This window comes from Carettochelys insculpta, chromosome 1, assembly GCF_033958435.1.
Source record: "Carettochelys insculpta isolate YL-2023 chromosome 1, ASM3395843v1, whole genome shotgun sequence".
Lineage (NCBI taxonomy): Eukaryota > Metazoa > Chordata > Testudines > Carettochelyidae > Carettochelys > Carettochelys insculpta.
The window spans coordinates 2,413,873-2,439,696 of NC_134137.1; the positions used below are offsets into that span (position 1 = coordinate 2,413,873).

General features: G+C 48.5%; 2 protein-coding genes across 2 annotated transcripts; one reads left to right on the top strand and one right to left on the bottom strand.

Annotated features, from left to right (window-relative positions):
• Nucleotides 1-1,534: 1,534 nt before the first annotated feature.
• Nucleotides 1,535-2,554, bottom strand: LOC142007140 (olfactory receptor 52E4-like). The gene has a single exon (XM_074983691.1). It carries the CDS (start codon nucleotides 2,552-2,554, stop codon nucleotides 1,535-1,537), a length of 1,020 nt encoding a protein of 339 aa, XP_074839792.1.
• Nucleotides 2,555-16,880: 14,326 nt separating this feature from the next.
• LOC142007156 (olfactory receptor 52K2-like) lies at nucleotides 16,881-19,469 on the top strand. The gene is made up of 2 exons (XM_074983706.1): nucleotides 16,881-17,792; nucleotides 19,383-19,469. The coding sequence occupies exons 1-2, from the start codon at nucleotides 16,881-16,883 to the stop codon at nucleotides 19,467-19,469; spliced, it is 999 nt and encodes a 332-aa protein (XP_074839807.1).
• Nucleotides 19,470-25,824: the final 6,355 nt, after the last annotated feature.

Sequence of the window (25,824 nt, forward strand, 5' to 3'; positions counted from 1 at the left end):
CTTTGTGCCATTCTCCTGCCTCAGCTTCCCCTGGCTCATTCAGCCACTGCATTTTTGAAGGGTTGAATCAACATCTCCTCAGCTTCCTCTTCAGGGGAGATTCCATTCCCTCCATGCTCACTGCTGTGCAGAGATGCTGGAGAAAACGTGTTTGAGCTGGAAAGCAGTTATTCCTTTCTTCTGGCCCAGTGAAAGCCTGTCAGGTGCTGAAAGGCTTTAAGCCTATTTGTAAACAGATGTCTGCACCTCAGCTGCCTGCTACAGAAGACACAAAAAGCCCAAATAAATAAGAGATACAGATGGTTTCTACAAATGTGAATTAATACAATTTCCAACCATCTGGGTCTTTATCTGGACACTCTGGTTTTTGGCTTCTGTCTGGGTGCATGTAGGGTTGTCAGTTTCCCAGGATTCAACTGGAGGGCTGGGTGAAGAGTGCACTTGGCAATATTTGTTGGCTGGGGGAAGACATTGGGTCATCAATTCTTTGCAGCTTCTGATCAGCCAGTATTGCATCCTCCCAGGAGGTGGGCTCCTTGTCAGGCTGTAGCAGCTCCAGGCCCAGCTCTAAAGGATCTTCAGTTAATGATCAGGGGAGTTGAGAAGATTGAGTGACGGTGTTGGCCACGCAGGAAGAGGTGGAGAACTGGGCTTTGCATTGTGGGAATAGGTGGGCAGGGAGAGAAGTGCTAGGAAAAGAAGTGGAATGGGAAGGAGTTTTGAGAGGGGAGGTGGGGAAAAGAGCAGGGCCTCAGGAGTCCAGTTACCAGCAGTTAGAAGGGTGGCAAGACTGTGAGCTGTGTACAGGTGGACTCCCCAGCTTGTCACGGTTACAACTTTCTGTAAGGACGTCATGTCTATTTCACTGCCCCGTCAGTAAGTCGGGGACAAGGCTCAGCACAGGGTGATCACTTTTCCATATTCTGAATATGGGACACCTGGTAAAATTGCCCCCACTCAGATGCATGCACAGGCAATCAACCAGAATTACGCAGAGGAAAGAATCAAGTTTACATCAAGTGGATTGAAAGCATGTTAAAAAGTAATTCTGTGTAGCTGGTTTTTTTTATGTACCTTCCTATCTTCAAGGTTGGCATGGGTAAAGGTCACACATACACACTCCACTACACCTCACTCAAATGAGAATGGGGTGGCCAATTTACCCAGCCCTACCCCGCTTTTCCAAGTGCTCTCCATTCTCCATGCCTGGCTTGGCCATCAGGACAGACCTGCCTCTCCTGGTACCTGACACTGTCTGCAGAGGGGACACGTGGGGTGACCCACAGTACCACAGGCCCCCTTGCTATGTTTCTGTTAAGATTCACCTCCAGAACATGGACAGCAGCAGCCTTTTGGCACCATGCAGTAGGAAAGGGGCAGGAGCAGATAGCTGATGACCAAGGATCTGGCCAGCACAACAGCCCACCAGTACTTATGGGATGGAAGAGTAAGAAAATATGGGCATTTATAAGAAAAAATTAAGGACTCCTACAGGAGAGCTTAAACATGGGACTATCCCTTTAACCTTGTCTCACTAGCTCAACACCATGTCACCAGCCGGGTCTCCCTCGAGTTTGGCTTGAATGCCAGAACACAAAGAGAAAACTTCAGCCCCTTTGTGTGTGAAGAGCCAGAGCAGCCTGTCCCGCATCTGTTTGGTCCTCACCCCGTAGATAATGGGGTTCAGCATGGGGGGCACCAGGAGGTACACATTAGCAATGAGAACATGGAAATGCAGAGGCACATTCTGTCCAAACCGGTGTGTAAGAAAGGAGAAAAGAGCTGAGACGTAAGAGACTGATATTACACAGAGGTGGGAGCTGCAGGTCCCAAAAGTCTTCAGCCGGGCATCCTTTGTGGGGAGGCTGAAAATAGCCCTGAGGATCTGGACATAGGAGAGGGCAATAAAAGACACATCCAGACAAGTCAGAAAGAATGCCAGAAAAAGACCATAGTAACTATTGCTGCGGATATCTGCGCAGGCCAGCTTCACTACAGCCATGTGCTCGCAGTACGTGTGGGGGATTATGTTCGTTCTGCAATATGGCCACCGCCTCACCAGGAATGGATAGGGCAGTATGAGCAGGCCTCCTCGCAGTACCACAGCCAGGCCAATCATGGTTACCACATAGTTTGTCAGAGTGGTGGAATGTCTCAGGGGATCACAGATGGCCACATAGCGATCAAAAGCCATGGCCACAAAGATCCCAGACTCCATTATTGAGAAGCTGTGAATGAAGTACAACTGCGTAAGGCAGGCATTGAAATCTATTTCCCTGGAGTTAAACCAGAAGATGCTCAGCGTTTTGGGCAGGGTGGATGTAGACAGGACCAGATCACTGACTGCCAGCATGCTGAGGAAATAGTACATGGGCCCATGGAGGCTCAGCTCTATCTTTACGATGAAGAGAATAGTGAAGTTCCCCAAGATGGCAATGACATAGGTGGCGCAGAAGGGGATGGAGATCCAGATGTGGGCTTCTTCCAGGCCAGGAATGCCCTGTAGGATGAAGGTGGGGGGATTGGTGAATTTTGTTGCATTGGGATCTGACATGTAGTAGGATAGAAGATATCCAACTCTGAGGCAGAACGGTGTCTCCTGTATGTACCAGACATTCCCCTAACTCCCTGTATGTGGATCTCAGGTGATGGCTGCAGCACCAATGCCTGGATGGAGAGACAATGTGAATGTGAAATATTTCATACACTGCTGGAGGCTGTTCTCATGGGTGAAGCAGCTTGGTTGCTTGTCACACACTGAAATAGGACAATTTCATTATTCCAAAAAGTGATTTATGAAAACACTGACCCTACTGATGCAAATTTCAAATTTTGTGATACTTATTGAGCCAACAGTTTCCACGTGTTTTGGTGGGGGGGAAACTCAAAAGGCACCAGTACGAAAAATGAATAAAAAGTCTGTGCTGTAGGGAGTTCCACTTCCACTGCTTTTCTGAATCTGAGAGTAGAAGAATTTGAAACCTTTGCAAAAACATATTGCAGGGGAAACATCCCAACTAGAAACATCTCAGGGAAAAGATTTGGGTGTCACTGGTAGCAGCTCATCAGATAAAAACCAAGAAGTGTCAAAACAAGGGCAATGTTTGGATGCCTAAGGACAGGAATGGAGAATAACCTGCTCTGGATATGCACTCAGTTTTGGTCACCCACTCCTGATACATGAGAAAACCCATACAAAGGGGGTTTCTGAGACAGGGTAGGAGGATGGGGGAGGCTGTCATCGGTGGACAGACTGAAAAATCTGTGACTGTTTGGTTTAGAGAAGTGCCAAAAAAGGGGGCAGATGATAGGGAGAGAAAAATGAAGAATGGAACTGGTTACTTTCAAATATACAACAAGAATCATTCCCAACCAGTCATATCTACAGATACTTAGTACTTCAGAAGGACAACTGCCCAAAACTGGGGCAAAAGATCAGCAAAATAGACTGGGATGAAAAGTTTAGATAGAAAGAAAAGCAGGTGCATAACTGGGAGTTGTTAGTAATGTTTTTATTAGATAGTGAAAATGGTGCAATTTGACACACAAAAAAATAGACAACTTTAGTTAAAATCACAGTACAATGATAAAGCGAAGGCAGACATTCAGGGCAGAACAGAAATACATGAAAAAATGGGAAGAATAGAAAATAGAGAGCCAGCAATGAGCACTAGAACTGAAATAAATAAATAAACAAACAAAACCTAATAGGTGGCATTGAAGGACATTCAGGAAATATCGAAGTTGGCAAGGCAAAAAGAGATTGCTACATACAGGAGGAAAAAGAGAAATCCTAGGGTAGCTGTAACCAATCTGCAGAAGGAGAAAGGAAACTCGTTCAGGACACAGAATAGGTTCAAGAAATAGATTTGCTTTGGAGTTGGAAAGAAGCAAGCCAGGAGGATGTTAAACTATATCTACAGTGGAACCCCTAAAGATGTGAACCAATCAATTAACTGCACATCTCATTCAGAAGCAGGTCTTTGCCCACGAAAGCTTATGCTTCAAAATATCTGTTAGTCTATAAGGTGCCACAGGACTTCTCCTTGTTCTCAATTATTCCAGTGAGGATCACTAAAACCTGCCTACTTTCCAGCAGATATCCACCCTCCCACCAGCAAGCAGACCTGTGAGATGCAGCTGGAGGGGAGGTGATGGCAGCTGTACGTTAACACACAGTAGGCTCCTCGCGTCTTCTTACTCCAAAGAGAGTTTTGCCCCAGTGTGGCCTGAGCAAAGTACAGGACACAGACTCAGTATATGGCCTTGTATCGCACATCTACAAACACTTTCCACACTGAAGGATCCCCTGTGCTACTGAAATGCAGCATCTTGGGCCTGGGGGCCTTCAGTGGGGTGTGAGGGGACAGAGAATATCATTTTGGCCTGTGACAATGGAGCGAAGTCATCCCCTGTGGTAAGGGTCATGGGATGTTTAATGGCTGTGCCAAGGGGAAAGGACCACAGACTTACTGTCTATCCCATCATGCCCATGTTGTTCTGGGTTGGCAGACCAGGTGAGCGCCTTAGCAGGAGATGGGTACCTGTGAATTCTGAGATGCAAGATTCTCTGGGGCTCTGCCTCGGGTAGCCGTGTCCCACACGTCTCTCAGCCCAGCATCTGCAGCACAATCCTACTCTGAGAGCTGACGAAGTTGTGTGCGCCACTTGTAACACAGCTCTATAAAATCCTCAGCAGGGATCACTATGCTTCTAGGAGAAAAACAGCCTTGGGATGTAAGCAGACTGGAGACAGGCCTGGCTGCGCTTCTGAGCTATTTATGCAGCTTTAGGCATAAATAGCAATTAAGGGACCTTCCCACAGGCAGATGAGAACTCTTGGGTTCTGGGCTGAGCCACAGAGACATTGGCTGTCCTGGGTATTTGTGTATATTTAAAAATAATTATTGACTAGGTAGAAAACTAAGGCTAATGCCTGTATCTCCAGAGTATCTGGCATCCTGTAAATGACCAGGGGCAATAGGTAGACAGAAGACAGACAAATCAGGAGACAGATGACTGGGGAGAGACATGAACACTATCTGCATGTGTACAGAGCTGTCACTAAAGGGTTACAGATCAATAATTCTCATCAGAAACTACCATCAAGTGCAGCACCTTTCGTTGGTGGATCATTAAAATGTCTAGCAAAGGAAAGTCACTATGAACATATCCCTATTAGACAGGTAGGGAAACCGAGGCATGTGGCTACAGGAATTGGGAAAGGTCACACAGAGAATGGGTGCTAGAATGACAGAGAGAATGTGGGATTCCTGGACTCCATACCAGAGCCCCGGTCTGTCTATTACAATGAGAGGGAAATGGCCTCTAGGTTTGGTACGGCCTGTTTGTAGGGTGGGGTACAAAGGAAAGGCTGGAAGAGGAAGTGTTAGCCTCCAGCATCTATTCAATATAAGCAAAGTAAACCCTCAATATGTGCTATTTCAACTCGTGCATCACGTGCATTAAAGCGAGTTAAGTGCAAGTTGAATTCCTGAGGCTCCCAGAGGCTGGGGGCTGGCGGGAGCACGGATCCTCCACATTCCCCCTCCTCCAGCCCCCAGCTCCCCCATTTGTGGGAAGCCAGACAGACAGACAGCTGTGCATCTGTGTTTCTCCCAGGCTTCCTGCAGCTGGGAGAAGCCATGGAGAAGCCGTGCCTGGCTCCCCACAGCTGGCAGGAGCCAGGACATTGACCAGCACTGGTGTGCTGGTCAATTTCCCAGCTCCCACAAGCCCAAGAGAGCTGGGAGCCTAGCTGCTGCCTGGTTCCTGGCTCCTGGCTCCCCACACAACTTGCGCGAAATTTGAGTCACATGAGGGTGCACAGGAGCACAACCCTCACATAACTCGGGGGTCTGCTGTAGTGTAAGGGGACTACCACCTGTCAAGCACTGGTCTATTCCCGAGCCCTCAGGCCCCATCCATCTGCCATCCTCAGTCCTGCACCCTTGGGATAGTATCTCTCGGTCAAGATGAACACACGCCTGGAAGCAAAGGTGTCACGGCACCCTTCTCAGAACTCCTCCCATTGCATTCTACCAACTGATATTGGTTTAGTCCCTCAGGGACTGCCATGAGTGTCGATTTATTTGACCAAAGGTGGAATAACTGGTCCAGACAGGGTCATGTGACTCTTCTAAGACTTCCCTGCAGGTGGCAGTTTAAATGAGTAATAAAGATGTGACTCTCGAGGATGGGGCGTAATGGGTATTATGAACCAACCCCGGGTTGTGTCAATCTGAAAACGAGCAGTGGGGGCTTACACTGTGTATTTTCTGAAAATCATTTGAAAGCTCAAAGTTGCCTTTCTGGAGCACACAGAGGCCCTGCACAGAATTCAATCCAACATCAAAGGTGACTCGGTCTGTCTTGGTGTGCTCAATCCTTATATGAACGTTTGAAGACGATGTTGAGGATGATGGTTCTGAGAAGTTTAGAAGGAGGCTTAGCATGCAAATACATGAGCCAGTGCCATGTTGTGCATGTAAAAATACCCATGTGGTTGATTAAAAAAAAGCAGTTCAGTAACACTTTAAAGACTAACAAAATAATTTATTAGGCGGTGAGGTTTCGTGGGACAGACCCACTTCTTCAGACCACAGCCATCCCAGAACAGAGAAGAGGTGAAATAGGAGGGAGGAAGTCAAAAGTCAGATAAAGTATGTAAAGGAGTCCTTATAATGGGCCAGGTAATTGCCACCCTGGTTAGAATAAGAATGTGCCTGTGATTCTGTGAGCAACCTGGTTAGGTCCAGTGATGGTACCTCCAGAATAGATATGTGAACAAAGCTGGCAACGGGGCTTGTTGCAAGGAAAAGTTCCAGCATTGTTATTCTTGTGGCACAGCCTGTGGTTGCTGGTGAGAATCCACATAAGATTAGGAGGGTGTCTGTAGGAGAGAATAAACCTGTCTCCTAGGGCCTTCTGGACTGTGGCATACTGATTAATGATAGGTTGTAGGTCTTTAATGATGTGTTGCAGTGGTTTGAGTTGGGAGCTGTAGGTAATGACTAGTGGTGTTCTGTTATTGGTTTTTCGGGCCTATCTTGAAGTCTAGAAATAGCTGGTTTCTGGGTATTTGTCTGGCCCTGTCAATTTTTTTTTCACTTCTCTTGGTGGGTAATTCAGGTTTATGAATATTTGGTAGAGATCTTGTAGTTTTCGGTCTCTGTCAGTAGGATCAGAGCAAATGCGATTGTATCTAACGGCTTGACTGTACACAATGGATCTTGTTGTGTTTGCAGGATGGAAGCTAGAAGAATGTAGGTAAGTATAGTGATCAGTGGGTTTCTGGTAGAGTGTGGTCCTGATCGGGCCATCCTTGAGCTGTACTGTAGTATCCGGGAAATGTTTTATCTGACTCTTGACTTCCTCTCCTCCTACCACCCCTATTGTCTTCTGATCTGACCCACCTTGATTACAATGTTTCTGTTTTGTCAACAACTATTTTTGGTTCTCTGTGCTTTAGACATTGAGTCTGTTCTGGTATGGCTATGGTCTGAAGAAGTGAGTCTGTTCCATGAAAGCTCATCACCTAATAAATTATTTTGTTAGTCTTTAAAGTGCTACTGGACTGCTTTTTTGTTTTGATAGAATATAGACTAGCACGGCTATCTCTCTGTTACTATTCAACATGTGGTTGTTTGTACGTGTTGCTGTTTCTGCTGTCCTCAGTCACTTCTTTAAGGAAATTATCTAAGGGTTGTGAGGGCTGTGTCATAGACGCACAACCCCATCAGCACCACGGCGTTGTGATTTCAGAGTCGCAGTACATGTTGGAGAAGCCACTTTCCCCTGGGGTACAGTGTTCCCCAAAGGTCCGAGGCTGGAGGTCAAAGCAGTGAGGCAAGAGCGAGATCTAAAAGGAAAGTTTATTTGCATATATGCAGGCTGCCAGCTTCCAGAGAAGTGGGAGCCCTGAGAATCAGTTTTCAGGCCCTTTTATACAGTTTGTTTGGATAGTTTGGTAATTAATTGTCTTCTTTAACATACCAAAGCCTCAGCCAAGTTATCCTGAGATCTGTCTGCAAACACCAGCTCTGCTGACCTCAGTTTACCCTACAAAGGTCCCTGATAACAAAAACAAAGGAGTCTTCAGGGTAAATTGTCTCTAAGTGACAAGGTAACAACTTCAAAGAGGTGCAGATGACCCCCTAATTTCCTCTCACAGAGGGGGGTCTGGTTATTGTGGAAAAGGTAAAAATTTTAACCCCTACAGCAGTTTTTCTTTTTCCTTTTTCCCCCACATACGTAATCTGTTGTCTCTGGGACCTGGGCCAGACCTGCGTTTTGAAAGCTTATTAGATGCTGCTCTTGTCACAGGTTATGCTCTGCAATGTCTGTGCTTAACATAAGAACATGTTGGTGAAGGGGAAAGAGAAGTACCCTGCTGCAGCATTGACGTGTGTAAGGCTGGGAGCTCTGAGACAGTGTTGCCTATTCAGCATAGCCCGGGAAGATCACTCTTAGAGCTCCAGGAGCAGACCGGTACGTTTCTACTGATAAGCAAAAAAGCAGACTCAGGCATAAAGTTGTTGAAGGCCATGTAGTTTCACTGCCTCTAGCAGAAGGCAGAGGACCAATGCCAGTTCATGGCTGGAGCAGTGGTTTTAGGGGAGGTCAGGACACCAAGTATTTCTCTATAGCTCTGCTGCCAACTCATTCTGATAGCAGGGAACCTGCCTTTGTTCCTCCTTCTGGACTCCAGCCAGGAGGAACAAAAGGGAGCTGAAAGCTAAATAATGAAGCAAACAATGGTCCCTTCTTTCGGGGCTTTGTAACTGAGCTGTACGTCCCACAAGCTGCTTGAAGCACAGCCTTGTTCATCCTGCAGCACAATCCTATTCTCAATCCTCAGCAGTTTATATACAGCTTCTTGGCTTCTCTCTCTGCCACTGATGGGCCTGCCCGCCCCAGTACTCTCTGTCCTCCCTGCCCTCATGGTCCACTCCTTGGCAAGCTGCAGCAGCTCCCAGGCCAGCTCCAGAGAAGCAGGAGTCCAGCCAGGTGAGGATGCTGCAAGTGGCCTGGGGTTTTGAAGGAGTGGCGCGAGCAACAGGGTGAGAGCTTTGTGGAATGAGGCACAACATAGGACAGGCGCTTGTGGAAGAGGTGGAGCAGGAAGCAAGTACTTCAGGAAATAGGTTGGGCAGGAGGAGTGGCCGTGGAGAAAGAGATGGGGGACAGGATGAGGACTTGTGGGAAGAGGTTGGGAAGGTGTCAGTGCTTCTGGGTCAAGTCACTAGAATTGCCAAGATGACAGTCAAATGGACAAATGAGTTGTACCCAGACCAATTCCTATTGTCACTTTGATGGCCCAGACAGATTCAGGAAAGAGGGCCAAGTGTCACATCTCTAGACATCTCTGCATGGAGTTGGATCTCAGAGCCCGAACACAAGGAGAAAACTTACGTCCATTTGTGAGGGAAGAGACAAAGCAGTCTTCCCCAGATCTCTTTGGTCCTCACCCCAGAGATTATGGGCTTTAGCATAGGGGGAATCAGGAGGTGCACATTGGCAATGAGAACTTGGGAAGGTAGGACCACGTTCTGGTCAAACCACTGTGTGAGGGTGAAGAAGAGACCTGAGATATAAATGGGCAAGCTGGCACAAAGTTGGGAGAGACAGGTATCAAAAGTCTTGAGCTGGGCATCCTTTGTGGGGAACCTGCAAATGGCCCTAAGGATCTGAATACAGGACACTGCGACAAAAAACTCCTCCATACCCATCACACAAAATTTCACAAAGAGGTAACTACTGATGTGGATGTTGGCACAAGCCAGCCTCACTACACCTACGTGAGCACAGAACAGTTGGCGGTTCATGTTGATTCTGCAATATGGCCATTGCCTTGCCAGGAAGGGATGGGGCAGTACTAGCATGCTGCCATGCAGTCCCATGATCAGGACAATTTTAGCCATGAAATGGTTTGTCAGGATGGTGGAATGTCTCAGGGGATCACAGATGTCCACATTAATATCAAAAGCCACTACCACATAGGTCCCAGACTCCATCACTGTGCAGCCATGATCAAAGTACAGTTGTGTGAGGTAGGCACTAAAACCTATTTTCCTGGAATTGAACCAGAACATCGCCAATATTTTGGGCAAAACACATGTAGACAGAATCAGATTGGTGATGGCCAGAATGCAGAGGAAATAATACATGGGACCATGGACTTGTGGTTCCCTCTTCACAACAAACAGGATGGTGCAGTTCCCCAAGAGGGCTATGGTGTACATGGCACACAATGGGATGGAGATCCACCTCCAGGCCAGGAAAGCCCAGCAGGATTGAAAGAGGTGAAGCCAGTAGCATTGGGTTCTGACATGGGGTACACTGCTTTTCTTCTTTCAAAAAAGTTTCTTTCAGAAGAAGAATATGTAAAAGAGGCACCAGACATGAAAATCTGCACCTTATTTGAATTTTCTATTTCCCTCATTTGCATGCCCCTTTCAAAAGAGGAATGCAAGTGTAGACACAGCTACTACCTATTGCTTTTTCTTAGTGCAGTGAAAGCTGGGCTGGAACATCCATGCTGTAAGCAGTTCCCCATTGTCTTGGTTGCACAAAGTCAGAAAATGGAATAAAAGCAAAGTTTTGCCAAGACAGATGCTGAGGGAAACATGCTAAATAGAAGAAAACATAAGGGCAAAGCCCTGTGCCTCAGTGATAACAGCTCATGGAAAACAATTGCTTATTTGCAGAAGTAGCCAGAACAAAAACGATCTTGAGATGCCTAAGGAATGGGATGCAGAATAAGCTGCCCAGGACGTGCACTCGATTTGGTTCATACAGTTTCTATATGAGATAGAGCAGATAAAACAAGGGATTTCCAAGACAGGCTGTGGGAATGGGAGAAGCTGGCATATGCAGACAGATGGGAAAGACTGGGACTGTTTAGTATAAAAAATGGAACTGAAAACACCCAAACTGTACAAAGGGAGAAAAGTTCTCAACCAGTAATATTTATAGAGTCTTACCCCTTCAGAAAGCTAATGTTCCCCATAGCTCAAACAAACTGATTGTGAGGAAAAATTACCTAGGGAACCATGAACGTAAGTTAGAAGTTATTGAAGAAAATGTTACTTGATCATTAAAAATCCAAGATTCCGCAGTCAATGAAGGAGAGAATTGTGGGGAAGACCACAGTTCAGTGGCAAAAGGAAGGCAGCAATTGGTGGAGGGGCAAATGCAATATTTAACCAATGGGAAAGAGAGGAAATAGAAATAGGGAGCAATAGAAACTGGTAGTTATGACAATTGACAACAGATGTTATAGACATCATGGAAATACCCATGTTTGGCAGGGCCAAGAATCATAAAAAGCACATTACTCAGCATAATCAGAACAAAAGAAATCCAGAAAAGGCTTTGGCAGATTCCTCAAGGGAGAAAGGAAACTTATTACTCTTGCCTAAATGGTAGATATGTCCAAGAAGCAGTTTTATTGTGCATGCGGAAATAAACAGTATGAGGTACTCATCTCACTTGAGGTGTCAAAATACTTTGTAATCCATTAACTGCCATGAAAAATATTACATAGAATCTACAGTAGGACCTTTTAGATACAAACCCCAGAGTTAGGCACTGACTGATCAGTTGTGCATCACATGGAGAACCAGAACCAAAACTACATATATGGTTTCTGCTGCTGCCTGAATGCAGTTACATACAAACAGAGAGAGAGAGAGAAGGAGACAGAGAAGCTGGGTCTACACTACACAGTTCTGTCTCTAGAAGAGGCCTTCTGTCAACAATACCGGGGAGCGTCTGCATTACAAATGTGTTCTGTCAAGAATCTGTCGACAGAAGGTAGCAGTTTTCCTGGCCGAGTTCTGTCTTGACCATATGAGGCACAGCACTTTAGTCGACAGATTCTTCAACAAAAAATAGTGCAGATGCTACGGGGCCTTCTGTCGACAAAGAGGGCTGCCGGTTCACTGGGATGTCCTGTTTGCAGAGAACAGAGGGCTGGACAGCCTGGCTGCTCTCTGTCGACGGAGGGCATTGATAGGGTGAGCCCGTATTAGGTGTGGACATGTTCTGTAGACAGAAGTTCTGTCGGGAAATATCTGTCAACAGTGGCCATGGTTACACTGATGCGAACCGCCGGCAACAGTATGCAAATGAGCAGTCTCAAAAGTGCAAATGGCCACTCGTTTGCATATTTGCTCACCGGTAGACACTGCCACTAACACCAAAAAAGTTGAGTAAACATGGCTCTGCTGGCAAAATGCCGCCTTTGTCGGCAGCCTCTTAGACCTGACTATTCCCAGGCTTAAAAGCTTGCTGAGAAAGATAAGAAGGCTTGTTGGCAGAACCACGTTTACGTGGCTTTTTTTGTGCCAGTGGCGGTGTCCGCTGGTGAGCAAATATGGAAATGAGTGGCCATTTGCACTTTCAAGACCTCCTATTTGCACACTGCTGCTGGTGGTTTGCATCAGCGTAACCATAGCCAAGGACTTCTGGCCACAGAACTCTGTAATGTAGACACAGCTAGAGAGATGGCAGTTCTTTGTTACATGTAACCTACTAATAATAAGACTGGAACAAAAGATTTCATAAGCTGTGGAAACAGTGCAAAAGCTGGGATGGGATTAGTTAAGAAAAGTCTGGGAATATAATTAATTCCAGCCAACAGTATAATTTATGGGGAACAGATCTTATCAAATAAACCCATTTCCATCCTTCAGTGAGACCAGATGTTTGGTTGATTAAGGGAAACGCAGAGATGTAAGAGCTTTTTTTTTTTTTTCCCTGAAGCATTTGATTCAGTGGGGAAGAGCATTCGTATTACAATCTAAACGCTGTCCACCATCAGCTCAGACCACATAAAATGGACAAAAATCTGGTTAAATGTCCAGTCTTAGAAAGCCATATTTAATTTGTACCAGAAGAGGCTGAAGCGGGAAATGACAGTGGTCGTCAAGTACCTTTAAAGGCCATAATAAGAAAAATGGAAGACAGAGGTTCTTCCATCCTAGATTGACAGGAGTGTGGTGAGCAGGACAAGAAAAGCCATTCTTCTGCTTTACTCTGTGCTGACTAGGCCTTGATTGGAGAGTTGTGGAAATGTTCAGCTGGGGGTTAGTACCTGTGGAATAGTTACCATAATACTTGGGCCAGGATGGCAGCGGAGGTGGCCCCCATGTGTCCTACGCCAATAATGAGAAAGAGAGGGGTCCCCTGGGAGCCTTTAAGGAACAGATAGGGAGAATGGAATGTGCTCAGCTGGACAACAATTAATTTGCACAGTTATTTGATGTGTCCCTCCCAGTGGCCATGGAGGAGCAGCATCGATGGTCTGTTGACAATGAGAGCACTGGGAGGATGTATGTGGCCTGTGGGGTGTTTTCTGGGAACGTCTGCAGTTACACCAGCACACGACCACATTGCACACATCTGCAGGCTGCTATTGCGACTGTGGTGCAGAAATGGATCTGTGGAACTCACTGTAAATGATCAAACCCATTCACACCACTAATTGCTCACCACGCCAGCCTGCCTGCCCCTGGCGTTTCAGAGGGCTGGTCAGACTGACAACAAGGGAGCTGGACACTTGTGGCTCTCCAAGATCCCCTGGCACTCTGTGAAGCTTTAGGAGCCTCTACCAACCTGAGGCATACATACCTTTGTATCCTTTGAAAGATTCCATGTAGGTTTAACCAGCTGTGAGAGCATTTTATCTGGTTTACCTGGTACGTGGCTGCATTTCGGCAAACTGCGGAGCCATCCCCATAATCCTGCTGCAGCCTGTAGCCTGCTCTGTGAGCTGTCCTGAGGGAGTTAGCTACATCAGTGGTAGTTATGAACAATGCGGCGCAGTGGGTGTCCAGCCAGGAACACAGCCCAGCAGACACTCAGCCACTACTGGACTACTGGGTGCTGCTGAAATACAAACATTTCCACTATGCAATTGATGCCTAGAGCAACCACTAGCCATTTGCTTTAGAGGTCTGGTACAATTCTTCTCTCCACTGACCCTCACGTGCCCCTCTTGCTGACTATGTTGGGATCTCCCCATGTCTCCGAGGGCTGAACCTGAGCCAGCCGGAGGGAGAGAAGCCAGCACAAGGGGAGAGCAATCCAAGCCTCTGTGCCCAAACAAAGCAATCCGTAAGCCAGCGCTCACCACCCAAGCACCAGGAGCCAGGGCCCCTCCTGACGTTTGAAGGACTTCTCCTGCTAAGACCCGTTGGAAAACGCTACATTGCTTTTAGCATTTTTTCAAGGACCTTTTCCCATTGTCTCTGTCTGCCTCTGGGGGAACCCCTCTCCCAGCCCTTTGAGCCCTGTACGCCCATGAAGGGGGGGAAGCAGGGGGCTGCTTGTCTGTTTCACGCTCTCCTCTGAGCTGTGGCTGCTCAGGTGGGGCACCAATCCTGCTGGGATTCCCCAGCCACGGCTATAAACCTCCCTGCCCAGTGTTGCTTGGGCACACCGCTGAGACTCTCTGGACCTCCCACTGCCTGGAGCCGCCCCTCTCTGCTGAGCAGGAGTTGGGTGAGCGCAGGACTTGGAGCTCAGAAATGGCCTCCCCATCAGCACCTGCCCTATGCAATAGCATAGGAAGTGCAGCGCTGGGGCATGGGAAGGGCTCCGTGCTGGGCAGGTTGTTCCCTGGCCCATAGACCTGGGAGAGGGGAGGGCTCAGGGTCTGGGGACAGGGAACACAAAATTGCCTGCCTGGAATTCTGTTCTAACCTGTTAGTGTTTTTCTCCACCTTCACCACTGTAGCAGCAGCAGCAGCAGCAGCAGCAGCAGAGTGCCTTGCGGCTGTATGTGAAGTAACGTGACTAACATCTAGAGAGACAAGGTGGGTGACCGGACGCCTTTTACTGGACCAGCCCCTGTTGGCAAAAGAGACACTTGCCTGTACTTGCACAGAGCTGGGGGAGAGGGTTTCATGGTACGTGGAGTGTTTGTTTTGTGAGGGTGGGGGGCTCTGGCTGTGTCTACACGTGCACGCGACTTTGAAGTAGCGGCACTAACTTCGAAATAGCACCCGTCGCGGCTACACGCATCGGGCGCTATTTCGAAGTTAACTTCGACGTTAGGCGGCGAGACGTCGAATGCGCTAACCTCATGAGGGGATCAGAATAGCGCCCTACTTCGACGTTCAACGTCGAAGTAGGGACCGTGTAGACGATCCGCGTCCCGCAACGTCGAAATTGTGGGGTCCTCCATGGCAGCCATCAGCTGGGGGGTTGAGAGACGCTGTCTCTCCAGCCCGTGCGGGGCTCTATGGTCACCGTGTGCAGCAGCCTTTAGCCCAGGGCTTCTGGCTGCTGCTGCTGCAGCTGGGGATCCATGCTGCATGCACAGGGTCTGCAACTAGTTGTCGGCTCTGTGGATCTTGTGCTGTTTAGTGCAAGTGTGTCTGGGAGAGGCCCTTTAAGGGAGCGGCTGGCTGTTGAGTCCGCCCTGTGACCCTGTCTGCAGCTGTGCCTGGCACCCTTATTTCAATGTGTGCTACTGTGGCGTGTAGACGTTCCCTCGCAGCGCCTATTTCGATGTGGTGCTGCTCAACGTCGATGTTGAACATCGACGTTGCCAGCCCTGGAGGACGTGTAGACGTTATTCATCGAAATAGGCTACTTCGATGTAGGCTTCACGTGTAGACGTAGCCTCTGATTCCCACATGGCTCCGTGCTTATGCTGGAGATGGCTTTTTCAAGCAGAGCACCTGATGTTTACACAGGAAAGTGGGGTGGGTTGGGAGCGACCCCTAGTTCTCCTGGGGTTTTGCTCCACAGTCTGGTCCAGGCCTGGGAATGGTCTATCTGACACAAAAATGACCTTTATACTCATTTTAGAGATTTCCGTTGAGCCTGAGGAGCCTGGGAGTTGGTTCTTCATCCCAGGGATTTCAGTCCTTTTAGACAATGCTGGGCCCAGGCCACTGCATACCTCAGAGACAGGCCAGAGACCTTGAACGTACCTTGCTTGGAAGGCTGCTTGGAAGGAAGGCAGCCTGGGTTGCTCTCGGGGCAGCAGCTCACAAACCGTGATTTGCACCATCAGCACATGAGGCTGTCGATCCCTATTGTGCAGAGGTCTCCGTTTTGATTGTCACAGTGTGACCTCACAGGTATGGGGCACCCAATGTCACGGTGCACGGGGGACACCATTTTGCTCTACCAAATGGCATCTCTACAAAGTGTGACCTCACAGGCAAAAAGTCAGGCTGGGGGGAAGTGACATTTTGCTTTTCGAAGTGACATTTCCATGCTGTCTGGGGCCCCAGGTGGCAGCAGTTTTTTTAAATTGGGATCACACAAGCAAAAAAATTCGAGCACCTCGGTCTCAGGGCTTGAGCCAACACTTAATTCACAAAGCCTGGGGCTATTCAATGCAGCTCAGATTTTCTGTCTTCTGGATGTTTAGGAAAGGAGTTGTCCTATATCTGAATCCATTGGAACCTATTTGGGGAACATTAGCTCAGTTTAAATGTCCCCGTCCCTTAGGCTGACCCCACAGGTGGCCTTGTGACCCTCTTTTGAAAGAGACCCCTGTGTGTGCTGTGTGAGTGAGTGACTTGCAGATGTGACAGATTCCAGGGACCTTTCAGTCCTTCTTCACTGGCCTGAATTTGTGCCACATGGGGCAAATTCCACCCTCTACACAGGGACCTGGGAAAGATAGAGTTGGTTTCCTTTAGCACTGCTCAGGGTTGTAAACCCACACTGAATACTAGAGATTTGTTACAATTCATCGTCCCTGTGATGCTCGGCAGTTATTGCATTAATTACTGCTGAGAAAACAATACTTGGTCTTATTCCCACCAGAGAGTTGTTAATGATTGTTTAATGGTTAGTTACAGGGGCAGGAAGCAGCTGTGCCATCAAACTGACCACACCAAACTGGCCCCACCATGGCAGCTTCCAAATGGACCTTCTCCCACCCATCCACCTTCATCCTCATCAGCATCCCAGGATTGGAGGAGGCACACGTCTGGATTCCCATCCCCTTCTGCTCCATCTATGTCCTGTCCCTTCTCAGGTACAGCCTCCTCCTGGCCATTATCAAGACAGAACCAGCTCTCCATGAGCCCATGTTCCTTTTCCTTGCCATGCTGGCATCTGTTGACCTGGTCGTCTCCACCGCTGTCATGCCCAAAGCCCTCTCTGTTTTCTGGTTCAGGGACCGGACCATTCACATCAATGCGCGCCTGGCCCAGATTTACCTCCTTCACTCTCTGTCAGTCATGGAGTCTGCGTTCATGCCGGCCATGGCCTTTGACCGCTACATTGCTATCTGTAACCCGCTGCGACACTCCGCCATCCTGACCAACAGGGTTGTAGCCAAGATAGGGCTGGGTGTAGTGATGAGAGGGGCTGTGGTGGTGGGTCCACACCCAATCTTGCTGAGCCAGCTCCCATACTGCAGGACCCACATCGTTTCTCACACCTATTGTGAGTTCATGGCACTGGTGAATCTGGCTTGTGTGGACATGACAATCATGAGTACTTTCAGTCTACTGGTGGCATTTCTAATGGCAGGGATAGATTTAATGCTCATTGTCCTGTCTTACTTCCTAATCCTGTGGGCCATTTTCAAGCTCCCTTCCAAGGAGGCACATCTCACATCCCTCGGCACCTGTGGTTCTCATATTGGCGTTATCCTGGGGTTTTATAGTCCAGCACTTTTCTCCATTATTACCCATCGGTTTGGCCACAGCTTGGCTCCTCATGTTCACATTATTGTAGCCAACGTATATGTCCTGGTTCCACTCATGATGAACCCCCTCATCTATGGGGTAAGAACCAAAAAGATCCGCAAAAGGGTAATCCTCCTTTTCCACACCAGGTGCTTTTAAGATCTCCTCTCCCATTCATTATCATCATTACCTTCTTGTCCCTTTCATTATCATAATACATCCTTCAAGCAACCAGAGCATTGAGTGGCATGGAAAAGCAATATTGGGAATGTAGGTGGTGTAGATTTAGCCTCCTGTCACTTATTATTTGGAAGCTGGCAATTAAGAAGGGATCCAGCCATTGTGAGCAGCCACCTCTTTCTGGACTGCAGGGATGTGATTCGCAGACCCTTTCTGTTCCCTGCAACATATTTTGGGAATATCCAGCCTATGACAAATAATCCTATAGGTCATGCAAGTGGGCTTCTCTGCTGCATGTCACCAATTGCACTGAGGTAGATAAATGGACCCCATGAAACTAAATTTCTATTTACTCCTAAATCCTCCACCAACAGAGAATCAAAGTGCCACTCATTTAAAATATCAGTCACACTTTTTCTCTCTTTATTGGCTTGGGGTGCAGGGTTGGGAGCTAATTCAAAGCACTGCTTTGCCTTTAGTTTTCAACTTTGTGAGACTGGTGGCAATTCCGCTGTCCCCTGGGAGTCAATACAGGAGACGAGGACCACGAGCTGCTTGATCTTCCCATGAATGCAGGATGCTGGATTGATGACCTCTTGGGGTTCCTTCCAGTTCCCATGCAAGTTTTGTCTCCCATACTCACTAACCATCCCTAATGGGCAGCAGTTGGATCTCCTAAGATCAGATATCACCTTCTTGAGCACAAGTCCTTTTGGCCCTACACATTAGTTCTTCTGTGTGTGTGAGGAGGAAGCGGGCGTCTCAAGCACGGTGGGGAGAAGGGATTAATAGATCTCTTGTGGTGTTGGTGTAACATTAGATTGTTCAGTGGGGTCCAGCCTTTCACATACACTGACAGCTGGCAGTTCCCATGGTAACACTTGCCATCAAACACATATTCACCTTTTACTACCTACAGAAAGAAAGGTTTGGGCAGTTTGGCAGGAGTCAGACATGCCCTTCTCACCTCATGAGTCTATGATTTTTAGGGAAAGAAGTTACAGCACTCATAACCTGCAACAGCCTTCAAGGGGCCCCATGGGCAAGGTGGGAGAAATCAGCTTCACACTCCTGGAAGAGGAGAACCAAAAGGAGAAGGGGCAGGCCTGGGGCAGCCAGCCAACAGCATAGCCTGGAGCAAATGGTATGGCACTCCTGTAGTGTTGTAAAGGGCCCAGCCCTCCAGCTGCTGCCACTGCTGTAGTGGCAAGGGTAATTGCTGGGAGCCCCAGGCCCCTTTGAATTGTCCCCTTTGCCCCCAACCCCATCAATAGTCCTGAATGTACAAGATTAATTTAAACATTCAGTATAAGGATTTTGCTTTCATCTTTAGAGCTTTTTTTAAAGTTCCCTGTTGAGAATCTTTGGTTGGTGTTGAAGGCCCTGTTGAGACAAAGAGATGCAGACTTAGGAAGTGGTGTTTGGGTTTCTGTTGTTGGAGCTGAGTTCAATTTATCTTAAGACAACCCAAGACAATCAAGCGCACAAGGACAGGGAGGGAGGGACTGGAGAAACAGCGGAAAGCTGGTAAAGCAGCTTCTCTTTCTGATGCTCCTGCAGCATATATGTGACCTCAATGATCCCTCCGAGACCTGGGAGAAGTTTACCACAAGGACACACTAAGCAGAATTTATAGAAACTGACTGAACCCATTTACCCATATGTCCCTCTCTTGCCACCAAGAAGCTGCAGAGTGAACAGACCTGACCCGATGCAGGACTTGTTTAGCTCAACCAGAGGAAGGCTGAATGGGGCTATGGTAACACTGTATAAATACAGAGTGGTTGCCGTGTTAGTTTGTTTTCTGCCAAACCAAAACCAAACAAAAACTGAAGAAATGGGTCTGTCCCAGGAAGGCTCAACACCTAATAAATTATTTTGTTAGTCTTCAAAGTGCTACATGACTGGTTTTTTTTTGGTATAAATACCTCAGAGAGGTAAGAACCAGAGAGAGTGAGGAGTTATTTAAATTAAGAGCCAAAGTTTGCACAAGAAGAGATGGCCTTAAAATGGATGTCAACATGCAGTGAGTCCGTGATGGTATAAAATCCTCTCCAGGTCTTGCACTTACACAGCAATACACTGGCAGCATCACACCCTGTTTGTTATATGAATGCTTTCACCAGCCATTCATGAGCCAGTCATGTAAATGTACCTCTATGTGCAACTCGGTACCATCACAGTGGGTGGAAGCTTTGTCATAAAATGAATTATGCAAGGGGTCAGGAGAGTGGCTACTACCATGGTTTACAGAGATGATTTAGTCAAAATCACTAAAAGAGCAAAATAATGTGTCCTTCAAAGATCATTTGCATGAAAATAGAAAGGTGTGCATTTGTAATATCTTGTAAACAAAACCTGATGGGAGCAGGCAAAGCAATGAGTTTTGTCTATTGAAAACAACATGTTGTTTTAAAGTCACAATGTACGCTATCACCCAGTGTAAGAACTGTGGAGTCTCAATAATGTTTGAAGTTTTCTGGGGGTACAGGGCAGTCATCATTACTGTGTAAAATATGGATTGCAGAGGGCTCCCCCCCCCCAAAGCATTAGCTGTGACTGGTTTGACTAGTTCTCCCCCTACTGTTCAGAGGTAGATGTAAAGGTGGGTCTATAGTTATTCTGTCAGAATCCACCTTAGTGGCTATTGAGGTGGTGTGGCTAAGCCAAGAGCTGAATGCTGTTATGAGCTGAAATCACTGAAATCATGGAATCGTGGAGTTTTGCCAATAGCAAAACCCAGCAGACTGCAGCAGGCAACTGGTGGATGGCCGGTAGGAGGAACAGCAGACGGACGGCAGGTGCGACTGACGGATGGCTGGTAGGAAGAGCTGTGGATGGCTGGCAGACGTGACTGGGAGCCAGCCAGAAGGTGGAACTGGTGGTCGTCCAGTAGAAGAAGCAACTGGTGGCTGGCAGGAGCGACCGGTGGCTGGCATCTGAGGCAGCTGGAAGGGAGCAAGCAGAATGCTGGACCGGCATAAAAGGGCATTGCCTCAGGTTCAATAAGGGAATGCATAAGGGTGATGTGTTACGGCCTGTACAGATTGGACCGAGTCATAAGCGGAGCATTAGAAAGGGGGATATGAAGAAAGTTTGGGTGTGTGGATTGGCTGTTTACAGTATTGGACTTGGACTTTCAAGATAATGGGCGCACTATTCCAACACCCCTGTAAACCACATTGCAGGAGGAGTATTGGACTGGTAGTCCTGAGAGACAAAGAACACTGCTCAATCCATCTGAGCTGGGACAGTTACTTGAGGATTGGTTATGAACTTTGGGTGTGGTATTTTCCCAAGCTTATGCCAGATGGCTTTTGTGCCTCTTTCATTAAAAGTTTCTTTTCTACATTCAGACTCTATGCTTGCCAAGGGAGGTTGTGGAATCTCCATCGCTGGAGACATTTAAGAACAGGTTAGATAGATGTCTGTCAGGGATGGTTTAGGTAGTACTTGGTCCTGCCATTGGGGTAGGGGGCTGGACTTGATGGCCTCTCGAGGTCGCTTCCAGTCCTAGTGTTCTATGATTCTATGATTGATCTTGAGAACTGTTTCTTTATCTGAGGGGTAGCTGTGTTAGTCTGGATCTGTAGCAGCAACGAAGGGTCCTGTGGCACCTTATAGACTGACTAACTGTTAGTCTATAAGGTGCCACAGGACCCTTCATTGTTTCTTTATCTGGTAACAGTGGGTGGTATTAGGATGTGGTAGTCTTCTTAACAGCCTAGTGTGACACTGTTGCACTGAAATGTAGATGCAATGTGAGTACGTGACCTGTAGCTTCACAGTTAATGGCTGATACTCTTTAGTCTGGAAGCAGAAGAGCTCTAAGCCTCTAAATATGGCTAGAGAGAAACCATGTTGGTTATACTGGTACAGGGCCAGCCCCCACTGTGAATCTCCTTTATTGAGCTTCATCATTCCATTTCCTCTCTTCCTCACCAGAGGCTTTGTTAGACAAGATGGTTAAAAGGAATGCACAATGAGTACAATGACAACGTCTGCCCTGAGCGCTTTCTCGGTCAAGTTTCACCATTACCAAAGCCCACCGGTTAGGAACAGAATTAGAAAGTATTCTGAAGACTGCAGTTCCTATTTTAATTTAGTTGACGCATATGCCCCGACATGACTACCTACCTCTCTGAGGGGCTCTTTCAAGCCTTGAGCTGCTAGTGAACTGAGGGGGAAATGGACCCTTAGTAAAGTGATTTATCTCAAATAAGCTTTAATAGGACACAAGCAAGCGTCCTTGTTGTCCTTGGCACTTGGCATTGGTGGATCACCTTCCTCCCTCTGCTTGTGCAGTACCCTAACGCCATTCGTCTTGTGTACTTTACTGCTTGGGTGGGGGCTGGGGTGGGGAATCCAAGCAGCTAAACATCTGTTTGCAATAGAGTTTAATGTCCTTGTAAGTGAGCACATTTTATGTTTTATGTGCTTATTTGCTGATGTTCACCTTGATTCTTCCCTCACTGGATCCCCATAAGTTCTATTGGCTTCAGAGTACGTTGTGTCTCTTGTTTTGGGAGGACAGCTGGGCCGGAGTGGTCCCCTGCCGCAGACGGGGGCTGCTCCAACTGGGCTGGAGTGCTCCCGGTTGGGAGGCACTGCGACTGGGGCTGCTTCAGCCTGGCTGGCAAACCCCTGCCTGCGGCATGCCCAGCAGCCCCATCTACTGTTCCCAGCTTCCCCTCCCCCACTGGGGGAGGGAGGGGCCTGCCATAGATGGGGCTACTCTGGCTTGGCTGGAGTGCTACCTTATGGGGCTAAAGCAATCCTCTCGCCATGACAGGCTGCTCCAGCCCACACCAGTTAACCATAACCATAAGCTTTACCTGGTTAGTATGAGGCTTGCTGACTAACCAGTTAAATTTGATCATCCCTAAGATGCTCAGGGTCTAACTGATTGCTGTATTTGGGTTGGGAGGACTGCCCGCATGTTTTTTTGTGTCCTCTGCAGCATGGGGCGTAGATCACTCACAGGTTTAGACTAGTGTAAATGAAGAATCCTCTGTAACTTGAAGTCTTTAAACCAGGGGTGAAAGTAACTTCAGCTTCTTACAGGTACTATTATTATTGCAACCCCCCTGCCCAGGCAGGGGGCTCAGGGTCAGGGCAGTGGGATGAGGGGTTGCAGTAGGCGAGAACCTGTAAGAAATCTAGGTGTGAGAGGGCCGAGGGTTTAATAAATAGAGATACACATCTCATAGAGCTGGAAGGGAATCAATCTGTTCCCTTGCCCTCTTGGCCAGCCCAAGCAGAACCCCTGCCTCGGTTTTTTTTTTAAACCCCAGCTCCCTAAATAGTCCCCTCAAAGATTGAGCTCACAACTGCAGGTTTACAAGGATACTGCTGAAACCACTGAGCCATCCCAGGAGACTGAGGGACAAGGCAGCTCAGGGCAGAGGTTGGAGATGTGGCGAGTGCAGGAGTCAGGGCAAGAGGTATGGGGTGCTCAGGGCAGGGGTATAGACGTATGCGGTGCAGGAATCAGCGAAGGGTGTTGTGGGGTATGGGGGGCTCAGGGCAGGGGTATAGACGTATGCGGTGCAGGAATCAGTGAAGGGTGTTGTGAGGTATGGGGTGCTCAGGGCAGGGGTATAGACGTATGCGGTGCAGGAATCAGTGAAGGGTGTTGTGGGGTATGGGGTGCTCAGGGCAGGGGTATAGACGTATGCGGTGCAGGAATCAGTGAAGGGTGTTGTGGGGTACGGGGTGCTCAGGGCAGGGGTATAGACGTATGCGGTGCAGGAATCAGTGAAGGGTGTTGTGGGGTATGGGGTGCTCAGGGCAGGGGTATAGACGTATGCGGTGCAGGAATCAGCGAAGGGTGTTGTGGGGTACGGGGGGCTCATGGCAGGTGGTTGTGGGCATGGCCGCAAGGGGGGGCAGGCCCTGGGGCAACTCCCCCCAGCATCTCAGGCACGGGGGCCTGGGCAACCGCTCAGCAACACAGGCCTTGCCCCACCCCCGCTGTGCCCCCACCTTACCCCCTTACCGACTCACGAGGCCAGGGATTGCCTGGGGCAGGGCTGAGGGCAGCTTCAGCGGCAGCGATGGGGGGTTACCTCCCCTTGCTCCTCCCCCGCCACCCACCACACAGCGTGAGCGGCAGCCTGCTCTGCTCCGCTCTGCTCTGCTCCGCTCTGCTCTGCTCTGCTCTGCTCTGCTCTGCTCTGCTCTGCTCCGCTCTGCTCCGCTCCCCGGCGCTCTCCCGGCCTGCTGAGCCCTGCTTCCCGCTGCCACGGAGGAGTGGGTCTCAGCAGGCCGGGAGGGCGCGGCGGAGGGGAGCGAAGCAGGCTGCTGCTAGCGCTGAATGAGTGCAGGTGGAGTGGGGGAGGTGACCCCCTGCTGCTGCAGCCACCCGCTGCTCCCTCAGTGCCTTGTTCCAGGTAATCCTCCCCAGCCCCTCCATAGCACGGCTGGGGCGGCTGCTGCAAGGGCCCCAAAAGCACAGGGTCTGGGGCAGCTACCCCACCTCATCCCATGGACAGGACAGCTCTGACTGGGACGTGCGGGGGTCTCAGAGCTGGGCATGCAGCCATGTGCTGCCCAGCTGCACAAGCCCCAGGGTTGGGGCCGGAGTGCGCTGTATCTGATTAGCCTAGGAGCTGGCAGCATCCAGAGCCCTGCCCCCAGCTGGCCATCTCTTACCACAGTGCCACACCAGGGTGCATGGGCCTACTTTCACTTTCACCTTAAACCATGACTTGAGGACATCAGTAAGATTTGCGAACTGGTTTGAGTAACTCACCCAGCGGTTATAGGCCTATTACCGGCATGCGTGGTGAGGGTCTGTGGCCTGCCACATGCAGCGGGCCAGACTAGAAGACCACGATGGTCCCTTCTGACTTTGGTTAGAGACACCAGGAAAGAATCTCCATTACAATTTTGAACCTAACCAGTGTCCCTCAAGTGACTTGCCACAGGCTGTCAGAGCAAGTGAGCATTAGAGCTGAGTGCAGTTAATACTTACTTAATTTTCTTTATTGATACAGAAATTAGACCCAGCACTCCTGTCAGAACATTTTTACATTATCTGCAATAAATACTCATTTTCAGTTGCCCAGGTAGCCCCTGGAATTTTTCCTTCCTCCACCCCCACCCAAAAAAATCTGAAATGATGCCCCTGTTATTGAATTTGCCACTCCCCCCACCCACATTTGGACTCAGTGGCTTGGCTGAAGCCATCCCTCAAGATAGAAGTCAAACTACACCTATGTATCCCTCCAGCCTCTCCCACCCCACCCCTCTCTAATTCAGACCCCCTGGGAACAGCAACAACTTTTCATTGTCTAAGAAAGATCACTAAAAAGCTCAAAGACAATGGTCCTCACTTCTTGAAAGCTGGCGCTCTGCAAGAGGGGAACCTGTCAGAACTGGGGTGAGTCTCACATCACTTGGGACAGCTCCAGTTGGGGACATGTGGTTCACCTGGGTAAGCCAAAGGGAAGCAAATGGTACTTAGCATCATCAACTACTTCCCAACGTAGGCAAGGCCTGAGTGCAAGAGAAATCACTGGGAACTGGAGGACCATGCATTGGGTAGATATGATCCGATGGATCTGGTTCTCCAGAGCACTAAAAATCCCCTCAATCAACAAGTGGCAAAAAACACAGTGTCATAACACTCAGTGCAGCTACGTGTTAAATGCTGGCAACCCCTGTCCTGGTATAACAGTCTGGCATCACAGTCTGACCATATCTGATGGAATATGATTGGGTCAGTCAGTGCTTCTCAGCACATCATAGGGACTTCTTGGGTCACCAAAGCCAGTTCCTACTGTTGTTGGCAACCCCCCCTCCATAAAATCCTCTTAATAAACTTGTGACTACTGTGGTTATTTGCCCCATCCCCATGTGCCTATACAGGCAACATCTCCAGGGCCTCACCCCTCTTCTATCTTCCCGCCTGAATTTATTCCTGGCCAGTTTATGCCCCTCATTCATCACGTAACCCATCATGAACTGTGCTGAT